Source organism: Nematocida displodere (genome assembly GCF_001642395.1).
Source record: "Nematocida displodere strain JUm2807 chromosome Unknown 13, whole genome shotgun sequence".
Taxonomy (NCBI): Eukaryota; Fungi; Microsporidia; genus Nematocida; species Nematocida displodere.
In genome coordinates this window covers 33,836-61,390 of record NW_027138127.1, presented here as the reverse complement: position 1 = coordinate 61,390, position 27,555 = coordinate 33,836, and the positions used below count along the sequence as shown (strand labels likewise).

The 27,555-nt window shown below is 48.0% G+C and overlaps 20 protein-coding genes across 20 annotated transcripts; 6 read left to right on the top strand and 14 right to left on the bottom strand.

Annotated features, from left to right (window-relative positions):
* Positions 1–2: 2 nt before the first annotated feature.
* Positions 3–881, bottom strand: NEDG_02117 (uncharacterized protein; the record flags this gene model as incomplete). Its single annotated transcript, XM_067689535.1, has 1 exon — positions 3–881. A coding segment is annotated over one exon (879 nt), but the record flags the coding sequence as incomplete, so codon positions are not given.
* A 976-nt stretch (positions 882–1,857) lies between these two features.
* NEDG_02116 (uncharacterized protein) lies at positions 1,858–3,576 on the bottom strand (the record flags this gene model as incomplete). Its single annotated transcript, XM_067689534.1, has 1 exon — positions 1,858–3,576. One exon carries the CDS (start codon positions 3,574–3,576, stop codon positions 1,858–1,860), a length of 1,719 nt encoding a protein of 572 aa, XP_067545690.1.
* A 700-nt stretch (positions 3,577–4,276) lies between these two features.
* Positions 4,277–5,200, bottom strand: NEDG_02115 (uncharacterized protein; the record flags this gene model as incomplete). Its single annotated transcript, XM_067689533.1, has 1 exon — positions 4,277–5,200. One exon carries the CDS (start codon positions 5,198–5,200, stop codon positions 4,277–4,279), a length of 924 nt encoding a protein of 307 aa, XP_067545689.1.
* Positions 5,201–5,452: 252 nt separating this feature from the next.
* Positions 5,453–7,240, bottom strand: NEDG_02114 (uncharacterized protein; the record flags this gene model as incomplete). The annotated part of the gene is made up of 1 exon (XM_067689532.1): positions 5,453–7,240. One exon carries the CDS (start codon positions 7,238–7,240, stop codon positions 5,453–5,455), a length of 1,788 nt encoding a protein of 595 aa, XP_067545688.1.
* Positions 7,241–7,314: 74 nt separating this feature from the next.
* On the bottom strand, positions 7,315–9,153 carry NEDG_02113 (uncharacterized protein; the record flags this gene model as incomplete). The annotated part of the gene is made up of 1 exon (XM_067689531.1): positions 7,315–9,153. One exon carries the CDS (start codon positions 9,151–9,153, stop codon positions 7,315–7,317), a length of 1,839 nt encoding a protein of 612 aa, XP_067545687.1.
* A 408-nt stretch (positions 9,154–9,561) lies between these two features.
* On the top strand, positions 9,562–10,956 carry NEDG_02112 (uncharacterized protein; the record flags this gene model as incomplete). The annotated part of the gene is made up of 1 exon (XM_067689530.1): positions 9,562–10,956. The coding sequence occupies one exon, from the start codon at positions 9,562–9,564 to the stop codon at positions 10,954–10,956; it is 1,395 nt and encodes a 464-aa protein (XP_067545686.1).
* A 105-nt stretch (positions 10,957–11,061) lies between these two features.
* NEDG_02111 (uncharacterized protein) lies at positions 11,062–12,183 on the bottom strand (the record flags this gene model as incomplete). Its single annotated transcript, XM_067689529.1, has 1 exon — positions 11,062–12,183. One exon carries the CDS (start codon positions 12,181–12,183, stop codon positions 11,062–11,064), a length of 1,122 nt encoding a protein of 373 aa, XP_067545685.1.
* Positions 12,184–12,270: 87 nt separating this feature from the next.
* Positions 12,271–12,837, bottom strand: NEDG_02110 (uncharacterized protein; the record flags this gene model as incomplete). Its single annotated transcript, XM_067689528.1, has 1 exon — positions 12,271–12,837. One exon carries the CDS (start codon positions 12,835–12,837, stop codon positions 12,271–12,273), a length of 567 nt encoding a protein of 188 aa, XP_067545684.1.
* An 80-nt stretch (positions 12,838–12,917) lies between these two features.
* Positions 12,918–13,598, top strand: NEDG_02109 (uncharacterized protein; the record flags this gene model as incomplete). Its single annotated transcript, XM_067689527.1, has 1 exon — positions 12,918–13,598. The coding sequence occupies one exon, from the start codon at positions 12,918–12,920 to the stop codon at positions 13,596–13,598; it is 681 nt and encodes a 226-aa protein (XP_067545683.1).
* A 59-nt stretch (positions 13,599–13,657) lies between these two features.
* Positions 13,658–15,439, bottom strand: NEDG_02108 (uncharacterized protein; the record flags this gene model as incomplete). The annotated part of the gene is made up of 1 exon (XM_067689526.1): positions 13,658–15,439. The coding sequence occupies one exon, from the start codon at positions 15,437–15,439 to the stop codon at positions 13,658–13,660; it is 1,782 nt and encodes a 593-aa protein (XP_067545682.1).
* A 1,480-nt stretch (positions 15,440–16,919) lies between these two features.
* Positions 16,920–17,714, top strand: NEDG_02107 (uncharacterized protein; the record flags this gene model as incomplete). The annotated part of the gene is made up of 1 exon (XM_067689525.1): positions 16,920–17,714. The coding sequence occupies one exon, from the start codon at positions 16,920–16,922 to the stop codon at positions 17,712–17,714; it is 795 nt and encodes a 264-aa protein (XP_067545681.1).
* A 181-nt stretch (positions 17,715–17,895) lies between these two features.
* NEDG_02106 (uncharacterized protein) lies at positions 17,896–18,453 on the bottom strand (the record flags this gene model as incomplete). Its single annotated transcript, XM_067689524.1, has 1 exon — positions 17,896–18,453. One exon carries the CDS (start codon positions 18,451–18,453, stop codon positions 17,896–17,898), a length of 558 nt encoding a protein of 185 aa, XP_067545680.1.
* A 153-nt stretch (positions 18,454–18,606) lies between these two features.
* Positions 18,607–19,170, bottom strand: NEDG_02105 (uncharacterized protein; the record flags this gene model as incomplete). Its single annotated transcript, XM_067689523.1, has 1 exon — positions 18,607–19,170. The coding sequence occupies one exon, from the start codon at positions 19,168–19,170 to the stop codon at positions 18,607–18,609; it is 564 nt and encodes a 187-aa protein (XP_067545679.1).
* Positions 19,171–19,403: 233 nt separating this feature from the next.
* On the top strand, positions 19,404–20,369 carry NEDG_02104 (protein kinase X; the record flags this gene model as incomplete). Its single annotated transcript, XM_067689522.1, has 1 exon — positions 19,404–20,369. The coding sequence occupies one exon, from the start codon at positions 19,404–19,406 to the stop codon at positions 20,367–20,369; it is 966 nt and encodes a 321-aa protein (XP_067545678.1).
* A 110-nt stretch (positions 20,370–20,479) lies between these two features.
* NEDG_02103 (uncharacterized protein) lies at positions 20,480–20,680 on the bottom strand (the record flags this gene model as incomplete). Its single annotated transcript, XM_067689521.1, has 1 exon — positions 20,480–20,680. The coding sequence occupies one exon, from the start codon at positions 20,678–20,680 to the stop codon at positions 20,480–20,482; it is 201 nt and encodes a 66-aa protein (XP_067545677.1).
* Positions 20,681–20,704: 24 nt separating this feature from the next.
* Positions 20,705–21,460, top strand: NEDG_02102 (uncharacterized protein; the record flags this gene model as incomplete). Its single annotated transcript, XM_067689520.1, has 1 exon — positions 20,705–21,460. The coding sequence occupies one exon, from the start codon at positions 20,705–20,707 to the stop codon at positions 21,458–21,460; it is 756 nt and encodes a 251-aa protein (XP_067545676.1).
* A 98-nt stretch (positions 21,461–21,558) lies between these two features.
* On the bottom strand, positions 21,559–21,942 carry NEDG_02101 (40S ribosomal protein uS8; the record flags this gene model as incomplete). The annotated part of the gene is made up of 1 exon (XM_067689519.1): positions 21,559–21,942. The coding sequence occupies one exon, from the start codon at positions 21,940–21,942 to the stop codon at positions 21,559–21,561; it is 384 nt and encodes a 127-aa protein (XP_067545675.1).
* A 32-nt stretch (positions 21,943–21,974) lies between these two features.
* NEDG_02100 (chitin synthase) lies at positions 21,975–24,272 on the bottom strand (the record flags this gene model as incomplete). The annotated part of the gene is made up of 1 exon (XM_067689518.1): positions 21,975–24,272. One exon carries the CDS (start codon positions 24,270–24,272, stop codon positions 21,975–21,977), a length of 2,298 nt encoding a protein of 765 aa, XP_067545674.1.
* Positions 24,273–24,441: 169 nt separating this feature from the next.
* Positions 24,442–26,283, top strand: NEDG_02099 (pre-rRNA-processing protein TSR1; the record flags this gene model as incomplete). Its single annotated transcript, XM_067689517.1, has 1 exon — positions 24,442–26,283. The coding sequence occupies one exon, from the start codon at positions 24,442–24,444 to the stop codon at positions 26,281–26,283; it is 1,842 nt and encodes a 613-aa protein (XP_067545673.1).
* A 174-nt stretch (positions 26,284–26,457) lies between these two features.
* Positions 26,458–27,552, bottom strand: NEDG_02098 (histone deacetylase 3; the record flags this gene model as incomplete). The annotated part of the gene is made up of 1 exon (XM_067689516.1): positions 26,458–27,552. One exon carries the CDS (start codon positions 27,550–27,552, stop codon positions 26,458–26,460), a length of 1,095 nt encoding a protein of 364 aa, XP_067545672.1.
* Between the last annotated feature and the right edge of the window lie 3 nt (positions 27,553–27,555).

Genomic DNA, 27,555 nt, shown 5'->3' with positions numbered 1-27,555 from the left:
GTTAGTGTGTTCTTTATCCATTCGATGATCTTTGTTTCGTGAATGGGCACGGGCATATCGTTTAAGTACAAGGTCTTTTGCCTGAATATGGGTGACCACTTTTCTGATTCAGAAACGAATGTCCCGAACTTTTTGAGCTTCTGTTTGGCGTTGGTGTTCAAGGAAGGGTCAGCTGACTTGACGCTAATAGCACCAATCTTTTTGATCCCTTCCCCGCTACTTAACACCCACCCCATTGCTGTTTCAAAGAAGGCGGTGTATGTTATGCCCGTTTTGGCCTTTTCTTCCACAGTCAGTGACTCAACTCCGGGACACACACTACCCCCGCCCAACTCATCCAAACTATGCACAATAAGCCAGAGGTCCCTCGATGCATTCATGCTCCTATTTGCTTGGGAACAGATTGTGTTCCAAATGTGCATGTCCATGCACACCCCCTCCCAGATATCTTCTGTTAGCATCTCGGCTAGGGGTTTAGATATGTATGCGATGTTGGGAAGGTCCCAAAGCTTCAAAACACCCATACACGCACGGGGGGTGCTTTCTATCACCCGGCAATCCAGAGTTTGTAGGTTTGGCAGTTTTTCCAGAGCAAGGTCCCGTAGACATTGAACGCCTAGACTGTCCAAACACTTGATGGATGTGGTGGCGCACCCACCTACTTTTATGGCCATCCCTGTTGTTCGGGCGCTTAGATCAACAGTCTCACAACACCATGCAAGAAAGGAGGGCGATATTTGGGTTATCCCCAGTGTTTTGATGTTGGGAAGAGCAATTTGGCTGGTTTCGGGCAGCGTTTCTTTTGTGTTGAAAACGTTTATGGAAAGAAGTTGTGTGCAGACGCCAGAGATTGCTTGGAGAAGTTTGACAAGTGCTTCCATTTCTTTGGGGGGGTGTAAAGTCGGTTGAATCTGGAGAAGCAGAGCCGTAGACAAATATCTCTTCAAACGGCTTGTTTGAATATATCTGATCCGGAATGTCCTCTGTCGCTAGGTTCTTCATATCTATCTCCACTATACTGGCATGCTCTTTCGCCTGCACGGCATCTACCTTTTTAAAAAAGGCAAGGGCTTCAATTCGGGTTGTTTTGGGGCTGGTGGCTGGGTTGAGAATCTGTGGCTTGTATAGGGTTGGTGTTTCTGTGGGGTTGTCTGTGGAGTTGTCTGTGGTGCTATCTGTGGAGCTGTCTGGCTGTGATGTTTTGTCATAGGTTTCTGTCGCATTTTGACCATTGGTCATTGTTGTAGCTTTCGAGACTTTGGTCGGGGCCTTGTAGTAATAGATTAATCCGAACACAACTAAGCCACACACTAAACCCATGGCTGCTATGATGTAGATCACTTGGGTGTATGTTCTGTGCTGTGCCATGGGCTTGAAAACTGTGTCTTGGATATTATAGATCAGTGGTTGATCAGTTTGATTATGTGTTCGGGTTGAGATGCCTCAAAAAACACAAAACAAAAACATGGGTTTCGTTCCATCCCAGATCTGAACACCTATGCAAAGCCGGGGGTGCAATCGGTAAGGTTCAATCTTTTAAGGTGTTTGGTTGCGTTATGGCGCGCTATGGCGTGCTCGGTATAGTGCGTGCCCAATAGCATAGCGCGGCCATATATATGTCGAACTAACCCGAACGCCCCATCACAACACACCTCTCGTCCTTTGGTGGTCTCGGCGGAAAGACTGTTTGTCTTTTCTATTTGCACTCTCTCATAAAAAATAAAAAGAAAGAGTCTGGGTGTGTGGGAGGGAGTGGATGCGTGGAATGTTTTTGCAAGAGACCAACACAAGACCACCAAAAACAACAGATCCGTACACGGAAACAGACAGCCCACAGACAGCCCATAGACGTTTATTCTAGATTGCGGGTAGGGCGTTTGGGTTAGTTCGTGGAAAGGACAGGACAGGTAATTGCGTGCATATGGCTAGTTCGAACTGGCCCTGGGCATTCCTGTGTATCCTGTGTTTAAGAAGCGAAAGGTTAACCCGCTCTCTACACATTGGACACGTGATAGACCCCGAATCTCTACCCCTTTTAATCAGGCCATCCAGGCATCTGGCGCAAACAGTATGCTTCGCGCGATCCAGAATGCAGATTTGGGTGTCGGGGCTGCTGCTTCTGAGGTCATCAGCTGAGCAGAGACACACGTGGCAGGGGTCACTGTCACCCCCCATTTCCTCCTTAGACATGACTATGGCCCGGTGTTCGGGTGAAAGCTGGCACAGATCGGCCTGGCCCAGCTCATCAGCCAGTTTGCCCTTGGTGTACAGCTCCCAGGCTTCGAGAGAGAAGCACAAAATGTTAGTGTTCGGGACAATGTTCGGGTCATGCAGGCACTCAATAGCACAGAACTCAATGTGTTTGAGATTTGGGTTGGTTGAGATCACAAACCTGTTGTTTCTGGCAAAATCTGTTAGTTCGGGTGGTGCATCTCGAGCCAGAACACTAAGAGACACCAGACCTTCAAATCCTGTACTTACCCACTCAAGAGTCTGTTCTAGATGTGAGGTTGTTACCAAGCTATCCCAGTTGTTGAAGTCAATTGTAAGAGAGCTGACTCTAACCCGCTTCACTTCCTCCACTGGTGTTGGGATGCTGCACCCAGGTTCCAATGCGATTCTTAGGAGAGCCACTGTGAGGTGTTCGGGTTGGTCGTTTGATTCCATCAACTCTTCCCAGATTTTCATGGGAATGTTTAAGTTTACCCAGTACTTGGCGAACATGTTCTTGGCGACCTCATCTGAGATCTTTGGGGTTAGTGTATCTTTACTGTGCATGTATAGCCCATCTGGTAAAGAACCTTCTCGGAACAGCTTGCAGTCCAGACTATCGAGCCTCTTAAAATCTTTAAGGGTTAGTTCCAGAATTTCTTCAGTATTGAACCCGTCCAGCGCCTCTAGATTGTCTAGTTCTAGGCCTCCAAATATAGTCAAATAGGTTTGGCACTGCGACAGATCCACCCGCTCTTGAATCCACTTAATAGCTGGCGCAGTGTTGGTGAATATATGAAGCCTGGAGACATTGAGAATGCACTTGGCTAGGGGCGCCGTGGTTTCAAAGTTTCCCAGACGATTCTCCCCGCCATCTGTCTCGGTGTTTGTGGGCAGATTGTCAAATACTAGCTTGTCTGCACAGAGTGTGCCAAAGGCACCCAATATCTTCTCCAGCACTGCAAGGCTAGCGGGGACGTCGCCGTGGGTAGTTGTCAGTGTAATTTTTCTAAACATCATCCCCTGTGCTAGCTGGTCAGGAACAGTTTCGAGGGTGTGGTTCTGTGTGTAAATACACATTTTTTTGAATTGCTTCTTAAGTATATGTCTTTTTTCGAAGATTGCAATAGTTTTCAAGCCATTCGGGTACTCCTCACACCTGCCTTTCTCAAAAAATTCTATTGTTTGTTCTGTGTAGGGTGAGTCGATGTGTTCAGACTCTGAGGAGTCCGAGGAATCTAAAGGATCAGAGAAACTGTCGCTACAACCCACAGCCACAAACAGCACAGCTAGACACAACACTTGGCATCCTAGGATCTTTTTACATACTTTCCCGAAAAACCTAACTGGGTTTGATTCCGCCATGGGTTAGTTAAAAAGTTTTAATTTAAATAGTTGGCTAACTCCGTTGATTGGATGTTCGAACCAATACCAGTATACCGGGTTAGTTCGGGGTACATGCAACCACCTCCAGAATCTGTTCCACGGGGCACGATCTCTTCACAACCCGACAACAGTTTTCTCGATTGGACACAGATATGCACACAGGCAGACAGTCATTTATTCTAGATGGTGATTAGCATACTCACACATGCACCTTGTGGAAAGGACAAAACGAGCTTATGTGTTCGGTGTATCCATGGTTAGATCAACCCAATCTTCCATGCCAGGATTAGCTTGTGCCAGGGCTAGTTCGGGAGGGCACATGCACTCAACACCACCTATCCAAATACTCTTAAGCTTGGGATTGGTCGTGATCACAAACCAGTTGTTGCAAACAGCCTTAACCATTTCAGGATCACCATTCCCACCAAACAGAACACTAGCCTTCTTCAAACCTCTAAAGTGGTTGCCTATCCACTCAAGAGCGTGGTTTAGATACTCAGGGGTTATCAACGCGGGTGTAAGTCGGGAACAAAGCGTAACGCTATTGGCTGTGGCGTGGTTGTCTCCCATTGAAGGGAGTTCTGGGCAGGCGGGGGATGCACAGACTCGGTTAATCTGGCTGCCGTGTAAATTACTAGCCTATCCACAGTGAAATTTGTTGGGCAAATGCATAGGCTTATCAACACTTTCCATAGCTGTGTGGGTATAAACAAAACCTTCCAGTGTTCGGGTTAGTGTTCGGGTGGATCTGTCTAGACATTGTTCGGGATATTGGGGTTCGGGCACCGAGAGTTAGTACGTCTGGCATAGGGCCATCTCGCAGCAGCTTGCAATCCAAACTGTCGAGTCTGAGAATGTCCAAAATCTCTAACTCCACAATGGCAGCCGCCTTGAAATCGTCCAAGAACTCTAGGCTGTCCAATTCTTGCCCCCCGCTTATTACCAAGCTTATCCGGCACTGTGACATGTCTGAATATGCCAGAAACCACTTGATGGTTGGCGAGGAGACAGACGTCACCAGGAGTTGCTTGATGTTGAGAATGCAGGTTGGTGGAGCCGGGACGGTTTTGTGTTTTTTGTGTCTAACCAAGGCCCAAGCCACTCGTTGAATGCTGCTCGGGCTAGTGTTCATAGCATTGACATCCAACCCATACAGCTCTAGGCTGTCTGCAACAATGGAGCCCAACGCGCATAGTATCTTGTTTAGCACAGCAGAATCGACTCGGATAGGAAATATGGGGCCTGCTGATGTTATTTTAAGGGTACTAAACTCAATTCCTTGCACTAGCTTCTCGGGAACAGAGTGTAGGTTGTGTTTTTGAAGAGAAACCACCACTGAATTCCTCTGTTTCTTGAGTATGTGTGTTTCTTCGTGTGTTTTAACAATCTCTAAGGTACTGTGATGGTTTTCAAAATAGCTTCTGCTAAAGAACCTTATCGTTTGTTTGGTGTATGGCGACACAATGTGCTCTGGGGAAGAGCTTTGGACTATTTCCTCGGTACTGTGTGCTATGTATGATAGTAGAGCCAAGAATAATAGCACGTGGGGTATGCGTATCCTCTTATAGATATTTCTGAAATAAAAAACTGGCTTTGTTTCCATTCTTATCGTTAATACAAACTTTAATTTAAATACTTAAGATTGATTGACTTTTAATCATCCTTCTCTAATCAGGACTTAGCCCCTTTCCACCCTAGCCTATGCCCGAACTAACCCGAACACATATAAAAAAGGGTGTGGCTTGTGGGTGAGAAGCAACTGTGATAATAGTTTGTGGCGCACATATACCGCGCCATGATAAACTAAACATGATCTCGAGTCTGTTTCACTAACCCGAAAAAACCTCTTTTATTGTTAATAGAGGGGTACGACCTTCTTAAAGTTGTTACATGGGAATGCTACAACACCCCCTGTTAGTTCAAAATGCCCATGGGCGTTCATTTGTAGTTTTTTTTTGAGAAAGGGGACACTGAGCTCCGCTCTGCAGACTGGGCACCTGATGTGCCTCGAACGCCTGCCGGCACTAACCAGCCTAGCCAAGCAACTGCTGCAAACTCGGTGTTCTGGGTGGTCCAAAATGCAGATTTCAGTGTCTGGGCTGGTGTCTGGGCTGGTGTCTCTGAGGTCTCCAGCCGTGGACAGGCATATGGCGCAGACCGGCTCGTTGCCACCGCCAGCCCACTTTTGGCCCATAACTAGCTCCTGGTTCAGAGGCGAAAGCAGACTTAGGTCGGTCTGGGTTTGGGCCAGGTCACTAGCCAGCCTGCCTTGGGTGCACGACCCCCAGGCTTCAAGAGAGAAACACAAAATGGCTTTTTCCTTGCTGGCCGAGAACAAACACTCAATATCACATATCTTAATGCTTGCAAGGCCTGGATTGGTTGTGATCACAAATCGATTGCGGCGAATAAAGTCGAGCACGAGCCCCTCCCTCTTTTCAGTTTTAATAACAATCTCCCGAAGACCTCTAAAACTCCTGGATATAACATCAAGCGCGTCGATTATCTCTGGGCAACCGGGAACACTATCCCTAAGTGTTAAATCATTCAGCATAAGAAACTTAACAACGACCAGACCGCCGCCCATTGATGGTAGTGGGTTTGGTACTGGCGCGGGCCGGCACTCTCCCATGCTGGTATCGTATATCATCGCGCCAAGCACTAAACTCACCGCGCTGAGGTGTTTGGGATACTCGCTCGGTTTCATTATCACCCGAAACACCTGCATAGGAATATGCAATGCCCACCAATCCTTGCTAATTATGTTTTGGACAATTTGTTCTGAGATTGTTCGGATTGTGTGGTAAGGGATGTATATGCCTAGACTATCAGGCAAAGGGCCCTCCCGGAGCAGCTTGCACTCCAGGCTAGCAACTACAAGATCGTTGAAAAACCAGATCTCTTCAATACTTCTAACCCGAAACCCATCCAGAAGCTCTAGATTCTCCAAAGCTAGGCTGCATCTTATTTTCACGATAATTCGGGATTGTGACATATTCATATGCCTCAGGATCCATTTAATGCCCATTTCAGAGCTCCCTAGTATCTCAAGAGCCTTGACGTGGATATTAGCTGGGGCTACTTGTGCTTCTGATTCACCATGGCCGTGATCTATAGGAGAGATCCCCAGAATGCCCCGCTCCAAACATTGCCCCGGATGGTTGCCATCTTCACCATTGCCAACGTCCAGCCCATACAGGTACAGACTGTCTACATACATCGTGCCAAATGCTGTCAGTATTTTACACGCCACGGCTGTATCGAATGGGGTGGGAACGTTTGGGGTATTTGTCGATATTGTAAGGGCGGTGAAGTTAATTCCATGCACCATCTTCTCTGGCACTTTTTCTAGAGTGTGGTCGCTAAGGATAATGAAAAGTCTATGGTTTTGTTTCTTTAGGACGTATGTTTGTCCAGACTGTCGGATAGTGTCTAGCGCATTTGAGTAATCTTCAAAATGGGTCAGAGAAAAGAATTCCAACGTCTGTGCAGTGTATGGCGATATGATATAGGGTGGGAGTGTGCTGGAGACCAACTCATCTCCGCAATGCACCATGCAGGGCAGAACAAGGAGCCACAGCGCTTGGCACTTGAGCGCTAGCTTACAGATATGTCTGAAACAACAGTTTAGGCTTGTTTCCATTTTGGGCTGGGGTAAAAGTTTTTAATTTAAATTGTTAAAATTAATCTCTCTATCTCCCCAAACTACCCCTATCACTAAAGAACTCTTCTGTTCTTGGCGCCTCTTAGAAGATCCCCAAGACAGTTGCTCGGAAAGGACAAAACATCTATCTCTGTGGAGTATACACCCATTAACAGATAGTAGCGACCACCTGCATTTCTTTTTATCTTGTTTCTAAGAAATGGGAACCCAATCCTGCCTCGGCAAATTGGGCACGGGATGTATTGCAATGGCCCAGATCCTTTGGTCAGGGCAGACAGACAAATACTACAAACCGTGTGCATTGCCTTGTCTAAAACGCATACCTCGACGGGGATGGGGTATTTCATCTGTTTGAGCTCGTCGAGGCTATTCATACATATGGAGCAGAGAGCATCTGTGTCGTCAATCCTGTCCTGGTTCTTGATTATCTCTTTTATATCGGGTGATAGAAAACCCATCATAATCTGGCTTGTGTAACACAGCTCATCCCAGAGCTTGCCCGTCTTAAAGAAGTCCCAGGCCTCAAGAGAAAACCCCAAAATTGTCCCCTTCGTTTTCTGGTAAAGCGCACACTCAACATTGGCTATTCTAACACTTGTAAGGCCTGGGCTAGTTAGGAGAAGAACGCACGCTCGTATGACAAAAGGAGCCGGCCGCCATATCTCAGCCTCATTCCCAATCCGAACCTTCTCCAAGCCTCTAAAGTGTCTGCTGGTCCACTCAAGAGTGCGAACTATGTCGGCACAGTCGATTAAGCTATTGAACTTGTGGAAGCTAAGTATAAGATGCTTAACTATAGCCTGGTTGTTTCCCATCGGCGGAAGTGGTGTGAGGTAGAATCCATGAAAACCGCTAAAGTGGGACATGTCAATTACCAGAGTGTCTGCGCTGAGGTGTTTCGGAGGTTTGGTGTCTTTGGTAGGCTTCATCAACCTTTTCCATATACACTTGTGTATGCGTAACAGCTTCCAATGGTTGTTGACTATTTGGTGGATGATCTTTTCAGAGATTTTGAAAGGAGTCACAAAGGGGCTTTCTATGACTAGCACGCTAGGTAGAGGCCCCTCTCGGAGCAGTTTGCACTCCAGACTTGATAGACTTAAAACCTCATTGACAAAAAGCTCTTCAACTCCTGCCACGTTAAAACCGTCCACAAGCTCCAGGCTGTCTAAATCCATCAGGCCCCAGATTGCCAAGTTTATTCGGCACTGTGACATGTCTAGATGCTTCTGGACCCACTTGATGGACGAAACGGTGGTGGCTATTATTTTGAGACCTTTGATGCTGTGAGAGTGTCTGGTCGGCACTGTTGCTTGGTCTAGCATTCCAAGCCCATAGAGGCCATCCCCCACGCCCCGAGCCGCTCTTCCCAGACGCTGGGCCATGCTTTCAATGGAAGACCAAAAATCTACTTTTACGCCGTGAAACTCCAGACTATCTGCACAAATCGTGCCCAGTGCAGACAATATCCTCTGCAGAACAGCAGTGCTTGTTCGGGTGGGTGTAAACAGTGGCTCTGGATGGTTTGGGCTGTGCCTCGGGGTTGAAATTAGTAGAAGGGTGCTAAACTCAATGCCCTGGGCTAGTTTCTCAGGCACTAAGTCCAGGGTGTAGTTTTCGAGAATAATGTGGATGGGGCGGGTCTGTTTCCTCAGGATCTGTGCTTGCTCGGGTCTTTGGCCTGTTTTTAAGTTGTTCGGGCGTTGTTGAGAATAGCTCTGGGAAAAGAACTTGAGGGTTTGTTCGGTGTATGGTGACAAGATGTGGTCTGGGTGCAGGTTTGGGGCTGTTTCTTCAGCGCAATGTACTGCTATGGTCAAGACAAGCAAACAAAAGGCGGCGGAGTTTCTCGGTTGTTGGTGTGTTTTTTTGAGATAAGAAACGAACTTCATTCGGGTTAGTCTTTAAAAGTTTAATTTAAATAATTGGATCAGTGTTCGTTCGGGACAGATATTCTCTAACCTAATCAAATCTAGATACTTTCTAGCTGTCAAAAAAACATCTATTCCGAACACACCTACCATCCCAAACACCCCACAACAGCACCCCACAACAGCAACACTTACCAAATAAAAACACAATACAGGCTGTAAAATAAAAATATGAAATGGTACATATTGAACAGGTAAGTGTGCAGCTAAGAGATCCAGACCTATAAAAGCCAGCACATTCCCAGACCCCCACATGCTGGATGTAATAGTGGCTGTCACAAAGCTCCATTACCAAATATGGCAATTGGGGTTAAGGGACAAAAACTCTGCCAATTTATAATTTAAAACTAAACCCTAACCCCAGTTTAAATGCAGAGACAGTATGGATTGTTGAAGAGCGTAGTTACAGTGCTTACAATCACAGCCCTGACAGTTCTTGGAGCTAGCCCGAAGTACCTAGACTCCCCGCACTCGGCTGCTACCCTTGCTTTTTTCGCGGCTTCTGAATCCAACCTTCTAACCCGAAACACCGAATCGCGAACTGACATTGCCGAAAAACAGCCGATGGATATCATAATAGACATCAACAAATACACACCCAGAACAGTGCCCGAGCAAATGGTGCAGGGGATAAAGTTTAAATCACTAACCATCCGCAACACAGCCTTTATCACCCCAGACCTTCCCAGCCTAATAGACAGTGAAGTGGTGGAAAAGATATTCCGGGCTTTTGGGACACTTTATGCAAAGAATCTTTACATACACGGGTTAGACATTCTAGAGATAAAGAATTTCCTAGGCTTTCTAAAACAAAGATTTGGGGAGTGTCCACAAAGAGATTTTTTGGATGTTTTACACCCCGAAGACCAAGAGCCAGCAACCCGAATTCTTAAGGTATACACCAAGTTCCTAGAACTGGGGAACATGTCTGCAGAGTCTAATGCCTGGCTTCTAAGCCGCTTTGATATGGGAGACTGTCTGCTTTCTTTGAGCATAGATGATGCAACCCGAATAACCAATCTTCAATTTCTGGACAGCTCAAACCCAAAAGGTCTGTGTGGACTGTTTGTGTGGAAGGCAACCAACCTCACCAACGTGGACTGTGCACTGCTGAGGGACATGAAGGTTTTGGAAGAGCTTGAGCTCTGGGAGACAAAAAAACCTATAACCGCCTCCCCTGAAACCCTGAAAGGCCTTGCTGGCAAGGATTGGGGCACGATGGAGCTGCCTGTAGAGCTGTGGGGCAGCATTGTCTCGGAAATACAAACACACATCAATGTGTCCAATCTAACCATAACGATTGGGGCGTTCGGGTTAGTGAGAGCTGGAGAACACAAGGAAAAGGTAACAGTAGGATCGCTTATAATCAGGGTGGTTAATGACAACAACTTGCTAAGACCGCTCAATAGCATTGAGACTCTCATACAGTGGATCGAGCGCTCCTTTTCGGGGGTTGTGAATCTTGTGATTGCTGAATGTGGCTACCAATATCAAGACCCGACAATATCCAGAGCCCACCAGTACATCAGCATAGAGCCACACCTCCCGAACCTCAAATCTCTAGAGTATTACTACGCCCCCAGGCGGTCCTTGGTGCTATGGACCACAGAAGTCTTTATGCAGACACTGGCTGATCCAGAAGCCCATGGAAACGATCCCCGGCTAGCTCAGGTGATAGAAAACAACTGCAAAGAGATCATTTGGTACATAGGCGCCCTAAACAGACCTAGACAGGCAAGTGCACTAGATGGTATTTGGGGGTGAATGCCGTCATTGTCTGGGGACAAATAAACTCTCAAAGATTATGATTTGGGTTGGTTTTCGGGTTTTCGGGTTTTCGGGTTTTCGGGTTAATTGTCTTTTATTCCATCAATTTTCCCACACAAGGATGCATTTCATATGTCTCACCATCATAGTTAGTTTCCCTCTAATTTTTTGTTTTGTCATCCACTTCTGTACACCTGCCACTAACTCTGAGTTAGAAACACTATAACTCCTTGGTTCCGGCCATATAACCCGAACACGCTTTTTGCAAACGGGAAGTATCCACGATATTACACACTGGACCACGCATGGTGCCATTGAGAAAGAGTGAACAAAGTCTATGGTAATGGTCTTAAACCTATTCGGGGTTAAAAAGAGCTTTAGACCCTCTAGAGGCATATCGCACCCAAATAGCTCTATGTCATAGATCTTTATGTTCAGATGGTTAAAAGCCCTCCCCCCCAAGCGAATGTGTGGCAGAACACTTGTGGGATAGGCCGTGTGTATTGTAACCATCAGCGCCTTAGTCAGGAGGTGGTCTATGGTGGAGACGTAAGCGTGTGCTGGAAATACAACAGTTTGTAAGGATCTGTTTGTCGCACATAGTTGGTACGACACATTAACATTGATTTCCGAATCTGATGCTGGAGACCCAATCCAAATGTCCTCCATCGCTCCACTGCCCAGAACAGCCCGAAAGAAAGAAGCGAGAAAAGTCTTACTGACACACATAAAAGAAGCAATGGCTTCTGAAGGCCAAAAAAGGATTTTGGGCCCATGAAACCTGGTGTTTGGGCTAATGCGGGGGCGGTTAGCAAATCTTTTAAAGACCTGGGCTATTTTTCGGGTTGTTTTCGGGATAGTGGCCGAACTCAGACATTCTTCATCCTGCAAATCCATTTGGATGAAGACAGCTCGTTTTAGAGATGAAAAGAGGCTAATCTTCACCAGCACATCCAGAAACTGTCCAGATGTAATAGAAGCTGTCGGTTGGCTGTCCATGGCCATGTTCAGCCGGGAAAGTTGTCCGCTTATGTTTCTAAGCAGTGTTATCCAGATCGGGTTCGGGTTCCCGAAGCCGTTGGACGGTGTTTCCTCCAAGGGCAGAAGTTCGTTAATCACATAGTCAATGGTGTGGTAGGAGCCGATGCCGTCATTCCGGGCAATTTCAAAACACTTAACTATCTCCGCAATCACTAGACCGTCGTCCGGTGTGGTATCTAGCATAGGCAGCCATCTAAGGAGCAAGTCTACCAGCTCTTCATAAATTGGAGGCACCCCGCAGATGGTCACAAACAGCAAGTTGGCGTTAGTTCACCCCAGGAGTACGTAAATCTTGCTGCCGTTTGGAAGGGTGTATTTGATGAAGGAAACGGTGTTTTGTTGGCTGATAACGGCTGCATGCAACAAGACTTCAAAATTACTGAGACCAAAAATGTTTAAGTCTTCCCCGCCCAGTGTTTCGGGATGGGTGGCAAGTGTTGGGCCGGCGTTCACCTCCCACCAGCTCTCTTCCAGCGCATCGTTTTCTGTTTCTGTTTCTGTTGCCACGGCCGTGGAGGGCGAACAAACACCCCGATCCAAAACATTGCTGTTTTCCTCTTCAGCCCAATCGGCCCAAGCACCCACCTCTAGGCCGCCTAGGGTCTTTTCAGAACACATGCCATCGCGTAAGACGCCCTGGCCACTGAGTTGTTCTGTGGCACATGTTAGTTTTTCAGTGGGCTGTTTAGACACGCAGTCTATCCCCAGAACCGTTCCAAAGCTAGCCAAAAGAACTAGTGACATTCCAAGCAGGATGGAGGGCTCTCTTGTGCTGTAGGTTTGTACCGCCATGGTTTTAGGCCCTGGGTGGTTTTTTATCTGAACATTGGCGATCATTTGTTCGGGGTAGTTCAAAGTCTGCGATCACACACACAAAACCATATCTACTACTATTTTTTTAAGCCAACCTCCCAGCAATGATGACTCAGACAGCCAAAGATAAGAAAAACAGGCATGCATCACCTTACACCCACACCCGATCCTACACGGGAATGGTACTACTTCTATTCGCGTGTTTAAGCCATGTGGGTGGAACAGGCAAGAGTAGCTGGTGCTTTGACGTAAGCACCTGCCAGTGCCCTATTGCCCCGATATACATATACTTTACCAAAAGCCTGAAGCTACACCCTTCCCTGTTTATCAACCTTGAGCTAGACAATTTTCTTGATGCCAACCCAGACCACGAGGATGACACTGAGGCATCCCGCGACACTAGGGACCCATTTCTGACGTCTGCAGCCACTGCAGAGACCTTGAAGTTTTTTGCTGACTTTGGAAAAAGACCACTAAGGACTGTGGTGGTCAACAGTGCCGCCCGCATACTAAAACACCAAACAGGCCCCCGCGTTTTGCACCTGGAGAGGTGTCCGCTTAACAAGATCCCTGAAAACCTGGCACAGGGCATGGTGTTTAAAAGAATCCTTGTCTACATTCCCAACCCCCAGACCCCCAGCCGTTTAGGAGGCGGTCCCAGCAAAAAAGGGACCAGGTTGCTAAAGAGGCTTTTGCTAGCTTTTCAGGTGGCTAAAATCAATGCAGTGATCATACAGGGGCAGGTGGTGATACAGGCAGAGGTTAGTTCGGGAAAGAGTGGGTAAAAAACTGTTTATTCGGGATTGGTGTTCGGGCTATGGTGGTATTCGGGCGCTACGACCCCTTACACAATCTTAAAGCTACCCCAGACAACCTTGCTGTTGGCTACTAAGTTTTTAACTCTAGGATAAACTGGCTCTAGCTCCTTTAGAAGGGCCAGGTGTACGTTCCTGTCTACAGCCGCATTGTGTTTATCGATTGCTATGTTTGTAGCGTCTGGCATCTTTGCAGAAATACTGTCGAGAATCTGGGAAAAGACCTCTTTGGTATGGGGAACACTTCCCAAAAGATCCAGGTGGACGACTTTAAATCTATTGTTGGCAGCAAAAAACCTCTGTAGATTGGGCGTTTCAAAGACTGTTGCTGAGAGGCAGTCTTTCTGCTCGGGTATTTTTCCAACGTAGAGGTAGCACACGGTTTGGGGAAGTTCCAGCCTGCTAAGCCAAGCTAGCATGGGGTAGTCAGCCACAAAGAAGCTTTTCACGCCGTGGAGAAACTTTTGCAGGGAGGCAGCACCTGTGCTGCTTAAGGGGTTGGCTACGTCCAAACCTTCCGAATAAAAAGTTGCTGGCTTGGAGGCAATATTAACCCGCAGAATAGGCTTTATGGCGGTGATGGTGTTAATGTGCTGGAGTATGGCTTCGCTCTCCACAACAATGTCAATGGCGCTGATGCAGGGCACCTTAATGGCAGAAAAGATGATTTTTAAGCTGCTTTTCGATAGATATTCCAGAATAATCCGAATTGGTGGCCAGGATACGTTCGGGTTGGTGTTTGGTCCTAGATGATATTTCAGGAATGTTTTTTCATTCAGACCATTAATTTGGTGCAGAGATAGAGTATTCAGGTTCTTCCAGGTGTACACCTCCTTCATAATCATGCACAGCGCCGTTGTCTGGTTAATAACGCTTTTTGGATGTTTTTCGGGTTTTTTGATGTATGTTGTTCCCATGTACTTGTTTTGGAGGAAGACAAACATATATATCCACGGATTGGTTGTCTCTCTGTTTTTTAGAAGCTCAACCAGATGGCGGAGCATGTATTTAAAAAATAGATCAAAGGGGTTTTTCAGGCCCTTTCCTTCATTCAGCTTGGACCTGACGTAGGAAAGGGCTGTTTTGCAGCTAGTCAGGACGTTTATGAGGTCTAGGTTGGAGGAGGCTTCCCGAAGCATGGTTGATATAATGCAGTGGACCATATTCTCAAGAGTTTCGTACGTGTAGTTCCCACGCACTCCCGTAATTGTCAGCTGCTTCACTCTGCTGTTTTTTCCCATCCACTTCAAGGTTTCCTTTAGCATCTCTTTCTTGGTGTAGTGTGGCAGCACCAGAAAAGAGTGCGCAGACCCCCCCTTTAGATAGTTCTCAAATAAGGAAGCAAACTTGTTCACTGTTCGGGAAAGCTCTACCTTTGAGCCCAAAATGGCTTTAAGACCATCCCTTGACTCAAATACATCGACATCAAAGATGTTGAGCCTCTTCATTGTTATAGATAAGGGGGTTGACTCTGGGTTTTCAATGTTTTCGGGCTTTTCGGTGTTTTCGGTGTTTTCGGTGTGTTCGGTGTGTTCGGGCTTTTCGGTGCTTTCGAGGTACTTCCGAGTTCTTCTTTCTTCACTAACCCCAAGCATTTGGAACACCCACTTTTTAAACCTTGTGGTTAGCTCGGGTTTAGAGGGTGGTTTATAGTCTCGTATTGTATGGTTGTAGTGATTTTTGGAAGTTGAGCACGAGAAGCTTGGGTTACTGCTTGTAACAAGCAGTGCATAGCACAGGACTATTGCCAGAAGCTTTATATGCTGAATGTAACGGGTCTTTCTTATCTGGGATGAAATGTGCTTCTCCATGGCTAATTATTTTTTTGCAAATTATAGATTTCAACATATCTAAATTAGCCCATACTACCCGCCACTGTACCATGCCACTGTACCACTTACTGCCACTTACCACACACTACATCACAGTACCATGCCACTTACCACTTACCACTTACTACCACTGTACCACTTACTACCATACTGCCACTGTACCATGCCACTGTACCACATACTGCCACAGCACCACATACTGCCACTTACCACATACTACCATTGTACCACTTACCACTTACCACATACCGCCACAGCACCACATACTACCACAGTACCACATACTGCCACTTACCACATACTGCCACAGAACCACTTACCACATACTGCCACAGTACCACAGACCACACCCCAAGACACACCTGGGCGCGCTCTTTGTTCCACCCTCTCTCTTCAAACCAGCCATGTTCTTGCCCTTTCTTTCGCCCACTTTTCACAAATTCTGCCATTTCACAAACTACCCCCTGTACAATTAAGGCGGGCTATTTCTTGGGCATTGGTGCAAAAGGAAATTTCCTTATATGTAATAAAGGCGGGAAATTTGAAAAGTATAAATAGAGCCAATTTTTTAATATTCAGGAGCAAAGTTTGATGGAAAGCCTCGGAGCAAACAGTAGACTGTCTTGCGAACCTTTGCCCACCAACAACACAGGTGTTCCTCAGGTGGGGCGATGACCGCAAGCTGCTTTATGAAAACTTGTTGGTCAGGTATTGTCTTTGTGGGAAAAGCACAGCGGCGCATGTTTAGGCTAGGTATGTTAAATTCTGACCGAGCTACCAAAGACCCAGATCCCTTCAACAACGGACAGCTAGTGGGGGTGGTTGAGCCACCAGGTACGAACTAACCTCGGGTGGTGTTAGAGGGTAGGCTACCCACTATATCTGCTGAGGATCAGTCGATGCTCTGACCCCGACTGTGCACTAACTGAGAAGGAGGGATGCACTGGTTCTATGCAAGGAACGACCGGACCCTTACCAAGTATGCGCCCTGAGTCCTGCCACCCCCAACCACTACCCTGTGTTCGGGTTAGTAGTGCACCAGTGCAGCCAGTAGTCGAGAACGCAAAAGTCTCAAAGTGTCCGTGAGCATACAAAGCCTGTGTTGGCAAGCCTTCTCTACTAATCGGCATAAGACTCCTGGGATGGTGGTGCCTGAACAGGTCTTATTGATGCGCGACCATGTCCGTGTGTAGCATTGCCGCTGGAGCATCGACGGGTGCTTCAGTGCTCTGGTAGAAAGTGTCGCAAGAGAGTGGGGTGTTTTCTGCGCAATCATTTGTTGCGGTTTCCCCCACTGGGCCGTGTTAGGTAGTTGCGTGTGGTTTTTACTGGGAAATGCATGTCCTAGCTTTTCCACGTCTTTTACTGGTCAGGCGTTATTTGAATAAATAGATGTCTGGGTACGAGCACAAGGTTTGGGTCTGGGTACGAGCACAAAACATCAAGATTTTTGTTTTGCATGATCGAGAGGAATTATGGAGATGTGCACTCCTGGAACGAGAACATGATTAGTGGAGAGAGAGTCTCTGGTGGCGGGTACAAACAGAGCAGTGGTGAAGTTCCTGCAGATGACTTGTCCCTTTACGAGTACATCCTCTCCCATGGCCACTGTCCATCTCCCTCGCACTGTATCATAGATCGTCTTTCAAAAAGTCGGGGTTTGAGAGAAACCCCTCTGGGCCCAATGCTCCTGGTGTATCCCAGGGACGGGGGGTGTGTCTACTTTCCACCAACCAGGCCTGGGGGGGCACCTCCAACCTTCTGGCGGCTAACCTCGATCTGCCACCCTGAAATCTTTGACTGGTGCTACCACGTCCGGCTGCAGCTCAGGTCTGGAGGCTTCTCGAACGAGGCTGCGCTAAATATCATTCGGCAAATAACACCGGTGGACACCCACTATCTGGTTGGGTCTTTTCCTTTTGAGCGGGTCCTGGAAACCTTTATTCAGTGTTCATTCTCCGATGCAAATAAAGCTGAGCTAGTAAGACATTTACATAGCCTTTACCAAAAAAAGTATGTGCTAATCAGTGATTATCAGTACCAGGTGTACAAAACCTTGAAAATGCTCTCCATCTTTGATCCACAGCTCTGTGCCAGCGCAGGGATGCACTACCACCTGATTTTTATGAACGGGCTTTCTCTGAACACCAGAAACTACCTCCACGCCACAGGACACGACAAAAGCATTGATGATGCCGTTGATTTCATCCAAATGCATGAGTTTCGCATATGTAAATGGATTAGGCTGGTTTAGCGGGCTCAGGGTCTATGGGCTGGGTATGGGTATGGGTATGGGTATGGGTATGGGTATGGGTATGGGTATGGGTATGGGTATGGGTATGGGTATGGGTATGGGTATGGGTATGGGTATGGGTATGGGTATGGGTATGGGTATGGGTATGGGTATGGGTATGGGTATGGGCACAGGACACGCTCTAGTCGCCCGCCCTTATAATGTCCTCAACCTCCATTTCATATATCATACTGAGCTTTTCAATGGCCGATCTTAGCCTAGCAAGTATCTTTGCCTCAACTTCAGGACAGACACTGGCTGCTTCTTCAGCCCTTTTCAATGCGCCAAGGTATAAAAGACCCGTGCGGTCCAAGGCCAGCATTCCTATCGCCCGAACTACTTCCATTAGTGCATATGGTTTGGCCAGTGTTCTGTTTAGCATCTCTACTAAAAACGCCCAAATCTTCATCGTCTGTTTGTTGTTCGGTGCATTTCTAGTAAGCGAAGTTGCTAGCGTATGCCACCTCACAATCAGCACAACAAAGGGGGTGGGGTTTCCTGGCTGTGGTATCCCGCTCTGCTCCATTTCCAGGACCTTTTGAATCGCCTCTTCCTGGAGCCTGGCTATAGCTCTTTGGGTTGTGGTGTCGTTTATTAGTTCCTTTGTGTTCGCAGTGCTTCTCTCTGTGGGAGACTCTTGGGGGATGCCGCCGTCTATTGCAGCGTCTATTGCAGCATCTATGCTACGACCCGCTACCATCTATGCTAAAAATAAAAACTTATTCAGTGTTTGTTCGGGTTAGGTTAGGTTATGTTAGGTTACGGGACAAGGGCTGTGTGCTGTGTAAATGTGGTGGTTTATTCACTGGGTCAATGCTCGTGGTACGTTACGAAACAATGCCTGGGTCAATGGCTAGTGAAGCAGTGGGCTCTGTGAGGCTTTGGGGGCTTTGGTTTCTCCGGGGAGGGGGTAAAGCTCGTATGAGACATTTACTGCGGTGGGCAGAGCTCCTGTTACTGCGCCACAGAGGCTGAGGTACGAGAGGCTTCTTTCGTCGCCGCCCGTTAAGCGAACGGTCAGGCAGTCAACGTTCTTGTACTTGTAGTTCGGGAGAGGCACTGGGAGGATGTGCTCCGTTCCTGTTAGGGTGTACTTGTCGCTGTTCTTTGGCTTGGAGGAAAGGGTTACATACTGGTTGTTAGCTACCACCTCCATCTGGGTGAATCCGCTCTTTATCTCTATCTTATTCAGAGAGACCTTGTGCACAAAGGGGATCTTAACCAGCAGCCCCTGGGCATCTTTCCCGTGGGCGCTTGGCGGCCCGTGTCGATCGGAGTGGGCTTTTTTCAGGACCTCTAGGCAGCTACCACGGAGTCTTTCGTTCTGTGCTGCAACCTTGTCCATGTCAATTGCTGCATAAAGAGACTTACTGGGAAGGGCGTCGCTGCAGGCACACGCCTCTGAGCATCCTTGCATGAAATAAAAAAGCAAACTGGGAGGAACTGAACCAGCGGTGAGCCTCTGGGCAGTGTTTTTGTCTCGGGGTTGGCTCGGGCGCTCTTAGCCCGAGGCCGGCTACCTCCACCCCCTGCAAAAAACAAGTCCTTTGGACCCCCTGTCCTTGGTTTTGGAGGCAAATAAATGGTTCCCTATTAGGAAAAAACTTTGGGTTTTAATACTTTTTGCAAAGAATTTTTAGGCGTGCGAAAATGTTTCTACTCAAAGATTTGAAGATGATAAGAATTCTTGGCGAAGGATCGTTTGCAAAAGTATATCTGGTTTCCTTTGCAGGCCTTGGAGAATCAAACATGAAAAAACTCTACGCTCTTAAGGTCATGAGTAAAGCACAGGTCATCAAAAGTAATCAGCTCACACACGTCTACAACGAAAAGCTGGTCATGCATGCCATCCGCTCACCTTTCTTTGTGCGTCTTTACAGCACCTTCCAAGACGAAAGACACCTTTTCATGGTCATGGAGTACGTCCCTGGTGGCGAGCTCTTTGCGCACATGCGAGACGTAGCTAAGTTCACTATTTCGCAAGCAAAGTTCTACATTGCGGAGATTTTAGTGGCTCTTGAAGCTATGCACAGCCAGGGCATCGTCTACAGAGACCTAAAACCAGAAAACATTCTTCTGGATAGCAGTGGACACATCAAGCTTGCTGACTTTGGGTTTTCAAAGAGAGTCTTCGACTCAATGACCTGGACTTTATGCGGAACACCTGAGTACCTGGCCCCAGAGATTATCACCAACATTGGACATGGGTTTGAAGTGGATTTTTGGTCCCTTGGTGTGATCTTCTACGAGATGGTTGTCGGAGTGCCTCCTTTCTACCACGAGAACCAGGTTGAGCTGTGCAGACAAATTATCCACGGGCAAATAGGCTTTCCCCCGTTCCTTGATGCCATTACGCGAGATCTAATTAAGAAGCTTCTGACTGGTGACCGAGAGAAGAGGCTAGGCTATGGCCAAGGCGCTAAGATGATTTGCATGCACCCTTTTTTCAGAGACATCAATTGGAAGAAAATGCAAAAGCAGATGTACACCCCCCCTATTATCCCTGTAAAATCAAGCGAAGACGCCCACCCAGACTCTTCCTGTTCCATGCGAACACACATATTGACCACAACTGTTGAACCTACTATTATGGACCCAGTCTTTGACCAGTACTAGGTCAGGTGTTGACCCGTACCCGGACCCATACCCAATAAACATACCAAGTTTGATTTTGTACCGTGCTCCCCGACCAACCCCGCAGCAGTACATCTCACTGCACGGCCTCATTAGGCCACCTCTGTGATGGACAGCACGTTGTCACTGCGCAAAAAGAGGATTTCCTTGGCAGGGTGTCCTTCAATGTCTGAGACCATGAGGTTGAAGTGTTCATCAAACATTTTCAAACTTCCACGTATTTCTTCTCTGTCTCGGAGTGTGACTAGAACCTTTGTTCCAAGAAGTCCTCTAACAAACTCTACAGGATGCATTAATAGCTGTAAAAATTTGCAGGAATGGCAAATACGGTGCTCATTGTTCTTGGCATGGCTGGCAGTGGAAAGACTGTTTTCTGCCACCGCCTATACTCCTGGCTCTCTGAGAAAAACCTTCGCCTGAACAAAGATACTGGTTTGAATGATGCTGTTTTTGGCGCAAATCTTGACCCAGCATCTATTGCCACTAAAATGCCTCTCCACTACGACATCCGCGAGCACGTCTCTGTGGCTGACCTAATGGAACAGAAGCGCCTGGGCCCAAACGGGGCTATTCTTACGGCTCTTAATCTGTTCGTAGCACAAATAGACACTTTCGTGAAGCAAATAGAAGAGGCCGCCCCGACCTACACGGTCATAGACACCCCCGGACAGATAGAAATGTTTACCACCTCTGTGTCTGGGCAGATCCTTACTAAGTGTCTCTCTGGAGCCCCAAACACCGAAGTAAAGCTCCTCTACGTCCTTGACGGAGAAAGCGCCCAGAATCCGCAGTGCTTTGTTAGCAACATGCTCTTTGCCACCTCCATCTTTTACCGTTTCAAGGAGCCTCTGCTCCTGATTGTGAACAAATCAGACATAGAGGGATCACAGAAGATCAGAGCATGGACCAGCGACTTCTCCCTGTTCACGGACGACCTCACCACCACCGACTTCATCACCCCAACGCTCAGGTCCATGGCTCTATGGACCGAAGAGTTCTACAGTGCCTTCAAGCTCTACTACGTCTCCTCGCTTACCTCCTCGGGGAAAACAGAGCTACTGGCGGTGCTGTGACGTGCCTGGGTTTTCGGGCTTTGCGGTGTTCGGGCTTTGCGGTGTTCGGGTTTTGCGGTGTTCGGGTGCTCGCACTGTAAGTAGAAGATTTTGCTTTATTAGTAGAAGAACCCAAGGATCTTTCCCCCGGTATGTTTCTCTACACACTCCTTGTGATCAAGAATACCTTTGGAGGTCGTGATGACAACGTGTCCAAACTGTCTGGCTGGAAGGACTCTGCTGCTCCATCGCTCAAGATGGTTGAATGGGACGTCAAAGCGTGGACAGATGGATCCGCACTTGTTTAGTCTTCCATTGAGGGTTACAATAGCTTTTCCTTTTCTGTGGTCGTCAACATACTCTATGTCTGAGAGGTAGCCTTTAGACTGCATGTACTCTAAGAAGTTTTTGATGACTTTGTTTGGTGCTCTGACGAGCACTTCCTTCTTTCCGCTGGTGTTGGCGTTATTGATGCACTTGAGCGCTGCTGTTAGTTGGTCCATTAGTAAGCTGGGGTAAAATAATAAAAATTATTTTAGGAGGCCGCTTCAAAGTCTTCGTAGCTCATTAGGGTGATTTTTTCGCTGACCTGCGACGCGGTCTCTTCAGCTTTATCGTGGGCAGCTTCTGGGCTGTCCACCCTTCTGGTTTCTCCCCATGAGAAATCGTCAAAGTGCCAAAAAGCGTAGACTGGGAGGATAAAGTTCCAAATGGGGAGGGAAATGAGGTAGACAACTAGCCAGAAGAAGTAGAACGGGTTGAAGTTGGTGAAGAAAATGAGGCCTGCCGGCAGTCCAAGGATGGCAAAGAGCAGAATCAGTGGGATCCAGACAGGTTGGAGGATGAAAGCGGTGGCAATGAGCACTCCGGTAAAAAGGATGGCTGCTGGGAGGACGAGAGTTCCAAAAAGCTCAAGAATGACGACAAACTGCATTGAGCAGCAAAAGCTTCCACAGAGGTCGACTTTGAGGAGCTCGAACAAGTTGTGGATGGTTGAGTTGATCCATCTCCTTCGCTGGCTCAGGAGCACCGAGAACTTATCGGGGACCACTGTATCACAGAGGGCGCTGGGGAGGAACATCAGCTTTTTCTTTGGGAAGGTTTTCAGGAGGAGGGTGGAGAGGTATCTGTCTTCGCCAAGTAGTAGTAAATTTTTTTCGTGTAAGGTTTTTGTTTCGTCGCTCCCGTAGCTGTGCATAATCTCGGGGGCAACCAAAACGGGCGAAAAGGCTTCTTCTCGCTTGATGCGGATGCGGTACATGCAAAAGCACCCGGGCAGGCAGGTAACGTTCCCGAAGACGCTTTCAAAGCCTTTGGCCATGTGGTGGCTCACGTAGTACTCAAAAACCTGGATTGCGGTCACCCAGGACCCGAACTTGTTGGAAATGAGCGTTTCTCCGCAGACGCCCATGATGGTTTCATCGCTCAGCATGGTTCTGGCCATGGTGCGCACTGCTCCCTGTCTGACCGACGTATCTGCGTCGACCATAAGAATTGCGCCAAAGGTGTCTGGAACAATGCCTGATAGCTCCTTGATTTTTCGGTGGAGGTCGTAGTCAAGCTGGGTCATCCGCGTTTTGTAAAGAACGCGGTGGAAGAAGTTCATGATGATCATCTGGCTGTCCCGCTTGCCCCGGTTGCTTGTTTTCAGGATCAAAATAATGTTGGCAACCACCGGGCCTGTTTTTGTGCTTGCGGTGTACGTTCCGGGGTGCACCTCGGCATAGTTTACCTTGGAGGACCCCGAGGCAATGGAGATGTACTGCTGCGGGGTTGTTGCCCAGTCGCCGAGCTTTGACCCGCCCAGTCCCGAAGATGCCGGTGTAATAAGCGACTTTAGAATCTCTGGGGTGGACGCGTCATTGCCTGAGCCCGTGATCACTCCATCAGCCACCACCACAATTAGCTTGTTGTCGTACTCCTGCTGGCACAGGCTGTCCAGCGTCGCCTTAAGGCCCTCCCGGCCCTCGGAGTAGCAGGCGGTCATTAGAATGACCGGCATAGAGTCGGAAGAGCGCCTGAGCAGGCGCCAGTTCTGGACGCGGGAGACAACCGAGTAGGCCACTGCGAGGAAGAACCTGGAGAGCACCAGGCCCATGATGGCCACGCACGAGAGGTAGAGAAAGGCGTCGGTTATTTGGCAGCCCACCGATTTGATGGCCAGCTCACCGGCGTAGCAAGACTCTTTGAAGCACTGGAGCTCTATGTCTGAGAGGCACTCACTGGCCCTGGTGGCATCTGACGCGTTTTTCAGGAAAGAGACCTTTTCGGGCAAAACGGCGTTATTTGTGTCGTAGACACTCGTCCCAATCACTGTGAGTTTGTTTTTCAGGACGGACGACCAGGTGTAGTTTACAGGGCCTATTTCGCCGTAGTCGCTGATGTCCAGGGACCCGGCGTTGGCAATGTCTTTCCCAAAGGCTTTCTGGCACGAGGGGGCGTTTAGTTTGAACATGGTTGAAACGTTATTCCCTGAGCTGTTGGCTAGTTTATCCCCCGGGCTTACTTCCAGGATCTTTCCTCTGGCAATAACCCATGGGTCATCCTCGCGAATTTCAGCGACTTTTTCCGGGGTAAGGAACATCGTCGGGTTGCAGACAAGCATGGTCATTCCGTAGGTGAGAAAGGCAAGGCAGCAGCACGCAAAAGCAATCATCCAGCAAAGAGCAACCTTCTCTCGCCAGGCGTTTCTCATTTCTTTCGACTTCATTCCAAACACCCGGAGCATGAACGAGGGAATGAAAGAGGTGCAAATAGTCGAAAACGTCAGCCAGGCGCTGTCTTTGGGGCGTATAACAATGCGAGGGGTTTCTTCAAAGCCTTCAACTTCCATTTTGAATCACAATAAACACTCTTCTTAATTAGCGCCAACCTACCACGGCACACAGTATTTTGCGGTATTTTACGGGCTGTTGCGGACTGTCACGGACTGTTGCGGGCTGCTACGGTATTTTACCATACCCGAACTAACCACTGACTAACCGAGTGCAAATTTTTTTGGCATGGCAAGAAGAGGAAAGAGAGACGGATTAAAAGGCCAAACACAAAAGGAAAGAACATCTGCAGGTATTGTTTCTTCCGTGGTAGTTACGTCACTGGGGATGCACATTTGTGCAGCCGATGTAATTCCCACCCTTGTTTCTGCGTTCAGAAAAACAGAAACGGACGAAAGTAGCATTAACAGCAGCCAAGCATTCCTAGGAAGCAGAGTAGCAACCAAAAAAGGAGCGTTCTTCTTCCTTCCAAACGTTTCAGGGGACACCGCCATTCAAAGAATGCGCATTTCAGCTGCAGACACAAACATCATTGTTTTAGATAAGGAAATCAACCCGTACGCTGAAAACCTTCTCAGACAAACGCGGCAGGACAATCTTCTCTTCCTTTCATGCATCAAAGACGTTTCTGGAGAGACCAAGAAGTATGTGAAGAAAATGTTTGGCAAACAAAAGATTTACTCACTAACGGACATAGGCCGCGTTCTTGAAAGCAAAACCGTGCTCAACAAAAAGAGACACTCCCGCCCCCTAATGATTGCCGACTCCATTGCCCAGGTTGACAGCCAGACAGTTGTTCTTACAGGCTCTCTGGACCGAGGCTTTGCTTCGCACACTGTGCTTCTTAACGGAATGATCCAGGGAAAAATAACGGCCATATCAACGGAAGCAGGGCCTGTAGACATACGAGCCCTCAAGGCACTAACCGCCGAAGAGATCTACGGCCAAGAGCCAAGCAAGCACGAAAAAGCCGTTGTTGACATTTTCAACCAAATACGCATCAACGACAACCCCGAGGAGTACTCCGATGACTCGCTTGGATGCATCAATGACCCCGAGACTGACACCGACTCAGACCAAGACACTGAAAACTTGGAAAACCTTAGCAGTGACAACATTGAGGGGTTGGAAAACGAGGAAGGTGGCCAGAGCGACGAAGAGGACAATGAGATGAGCGAAATGAGCGACATAAGCGACATAAGCGAATACGAAACATTGGAGGCCTCCACGAAAAAAGAAGAGCTTACCAATCGGTACAAAGGCTTCAAAGGCTTCAGAACCATCAACATAGGCGAGCACCGGCAGGCAAAGGAAAACGAGCAAATGAAGCTTTTCCGGACACAGAACCTTCCACCGTACTACAAGGACCTAAGCTTTATTGGGTCAGAGCGAGCCCGAAAAAAGATTTTGGCTAAAAAGAGCCCTGTTCCCGTGCGCACCCCCCTAACCATTACAGTGGTCTTTGCTGGAGGTGTTCCAGCGCTTGAGGAGCTCGTTCAGGACGGTTTTTGCTGTGTCAGTGGACTGTTTGACTATGAGGGCCTCCCTTCTATTTGCACGCTTTCTTTCAACAGCACCGAAAGCATTGTGCCTGAGGAGTCACCACGGCTGCTGGTTGATTACGGGTTTATGTCCGTAGTACCTGAAACTCTGGTCGTTGGCAACGGCACAGAAATAATCAAAACCAAGCGAGAGTCCGCGTCAGGAACGCTCTGCTTCATTGCCCCGCTAATTCTAACGGAAGAGAAGGTTCTTCTGGTTAAAGACAGCGTGCTTATTGGAACGGGCGTTCAGTCGTTGCGCAAAGACCCAATTCTTGTTAAAACGGTTATTTTCAAAGGCACCCCGATCAAAATCAACAAGAGGTCATGCGTGGTTGGAAGAATGTTCCGAAGCAGAGCAGAGGTCAAGTACTTCAAAGACATCAAGCTTTACTCCAGTAAGAGAAAAGAAGGACACATAAAGAAGGCGCTGGGAGAAAAAGGCCTTATGAAATGCTATTTCTGTCCAGCTATCAAGCACGGCGAAAAGATCTACATGGAACTTGCCAGAAGAGTTTTTATTGGCTAGTGAGATTGGGTATTGTTGTGGCAAAAATAGAATAAACATATGCTGCTAAGGGTGTGGGTGTAGTGGTTGTAAGGGTGTGGGTGTACTGGTTGTAAGGGTGTGGGTGTACTGGTTGTAAGGGTGTGGGTGTAAGGGTGTGGGTGTAGTGGTAGTGATAAGGGTGGCAAGGTACCGCTAGGGGTGGTGGGCTCTTTTAAGGACGCCTTCTATAACGGCAATGATGTTATCAAGGCGTTCTTTGGTGTTCCTGTTCTCATAGGCACATTCTAGTGGGAGGTGGAGGACGGCGTCTTTGCCCAGATACTCCGTGTGGGGGTTGTCTGGGATGAGGTTTGGGACCTCCACCCCGCAGAGGACTGCTGTTTCGTACGCCCAGCATCTGGAGACGTGTTTTACTCGGTACCCCCCGCCGCCAAGCACGAGTAGGGGTATGTTTTTGTTTTTCAGGTACTTCACGCACTCTGCATGTCCTTTTATGGAAAGACCAAAACAGCCAATTCTATCTGCAGCCAGGGAGTCTGTTCCACACTGGAGGACAACAGCCTCTGGCGCAAATGACTCGAGGCACATGTCCACCACTCTTTTGAAGACGTAGTGGTAGAGCTCATCATCAATGCCAAAATCAAGGGGAACGTTGATAGCTCGCCCAATGCCGTTTTCTTTTCCGGTGCAGAAAATGTTGCCCGTTTCTGGAAAGAACTTATCTCCAAACTTGTGGAAAGAGAGTGTACACACCCGCCCAGTGTGGTAGAAGGCTTCTTCCACGCCGTCCCCGTGGTGGATGTCTATGTCGATGTAAATCACTCTTTCGTGTTTTTTGAGCAGCTCTTGGATCGCCAAAACAATGTCGTTGGTGTAGCAAAAGCCGCTGGGCTCGGTCTTTTTTGCGTGGTGGAGGCCGCCAGCCCAGTTAATGCAGATGTCGTACTCCTTGGTGTTCAGTAACCGCGCCCCTTCAATCGAGCCGCCCGAATAAAGGGCACAGTACTCCCCCAGACCCTCAAAAACGGGGCAGTCGTCGGTTATCCGGTCACAGGGAGCTCTCGCTTCGAGTGGTTCGTTAAGAAAGTCGATGTAGTCTCTGGTGTGGTACTCTTCCAGCTCGTGCTTAGTAGCTGGCTTGATTTTAAAGACGTCCATGTATTTCTCAAGGTCGTAAGCAAAAACAATTGAGTGGGTAACTGCCACGCGGTGCGGCTTCATTGGGTGTCCCGTGCCGTAGTGGAAGTTTCCAGTGTGTTCGCTGTAGAAGTAGGCAATGCGCTTCATTTC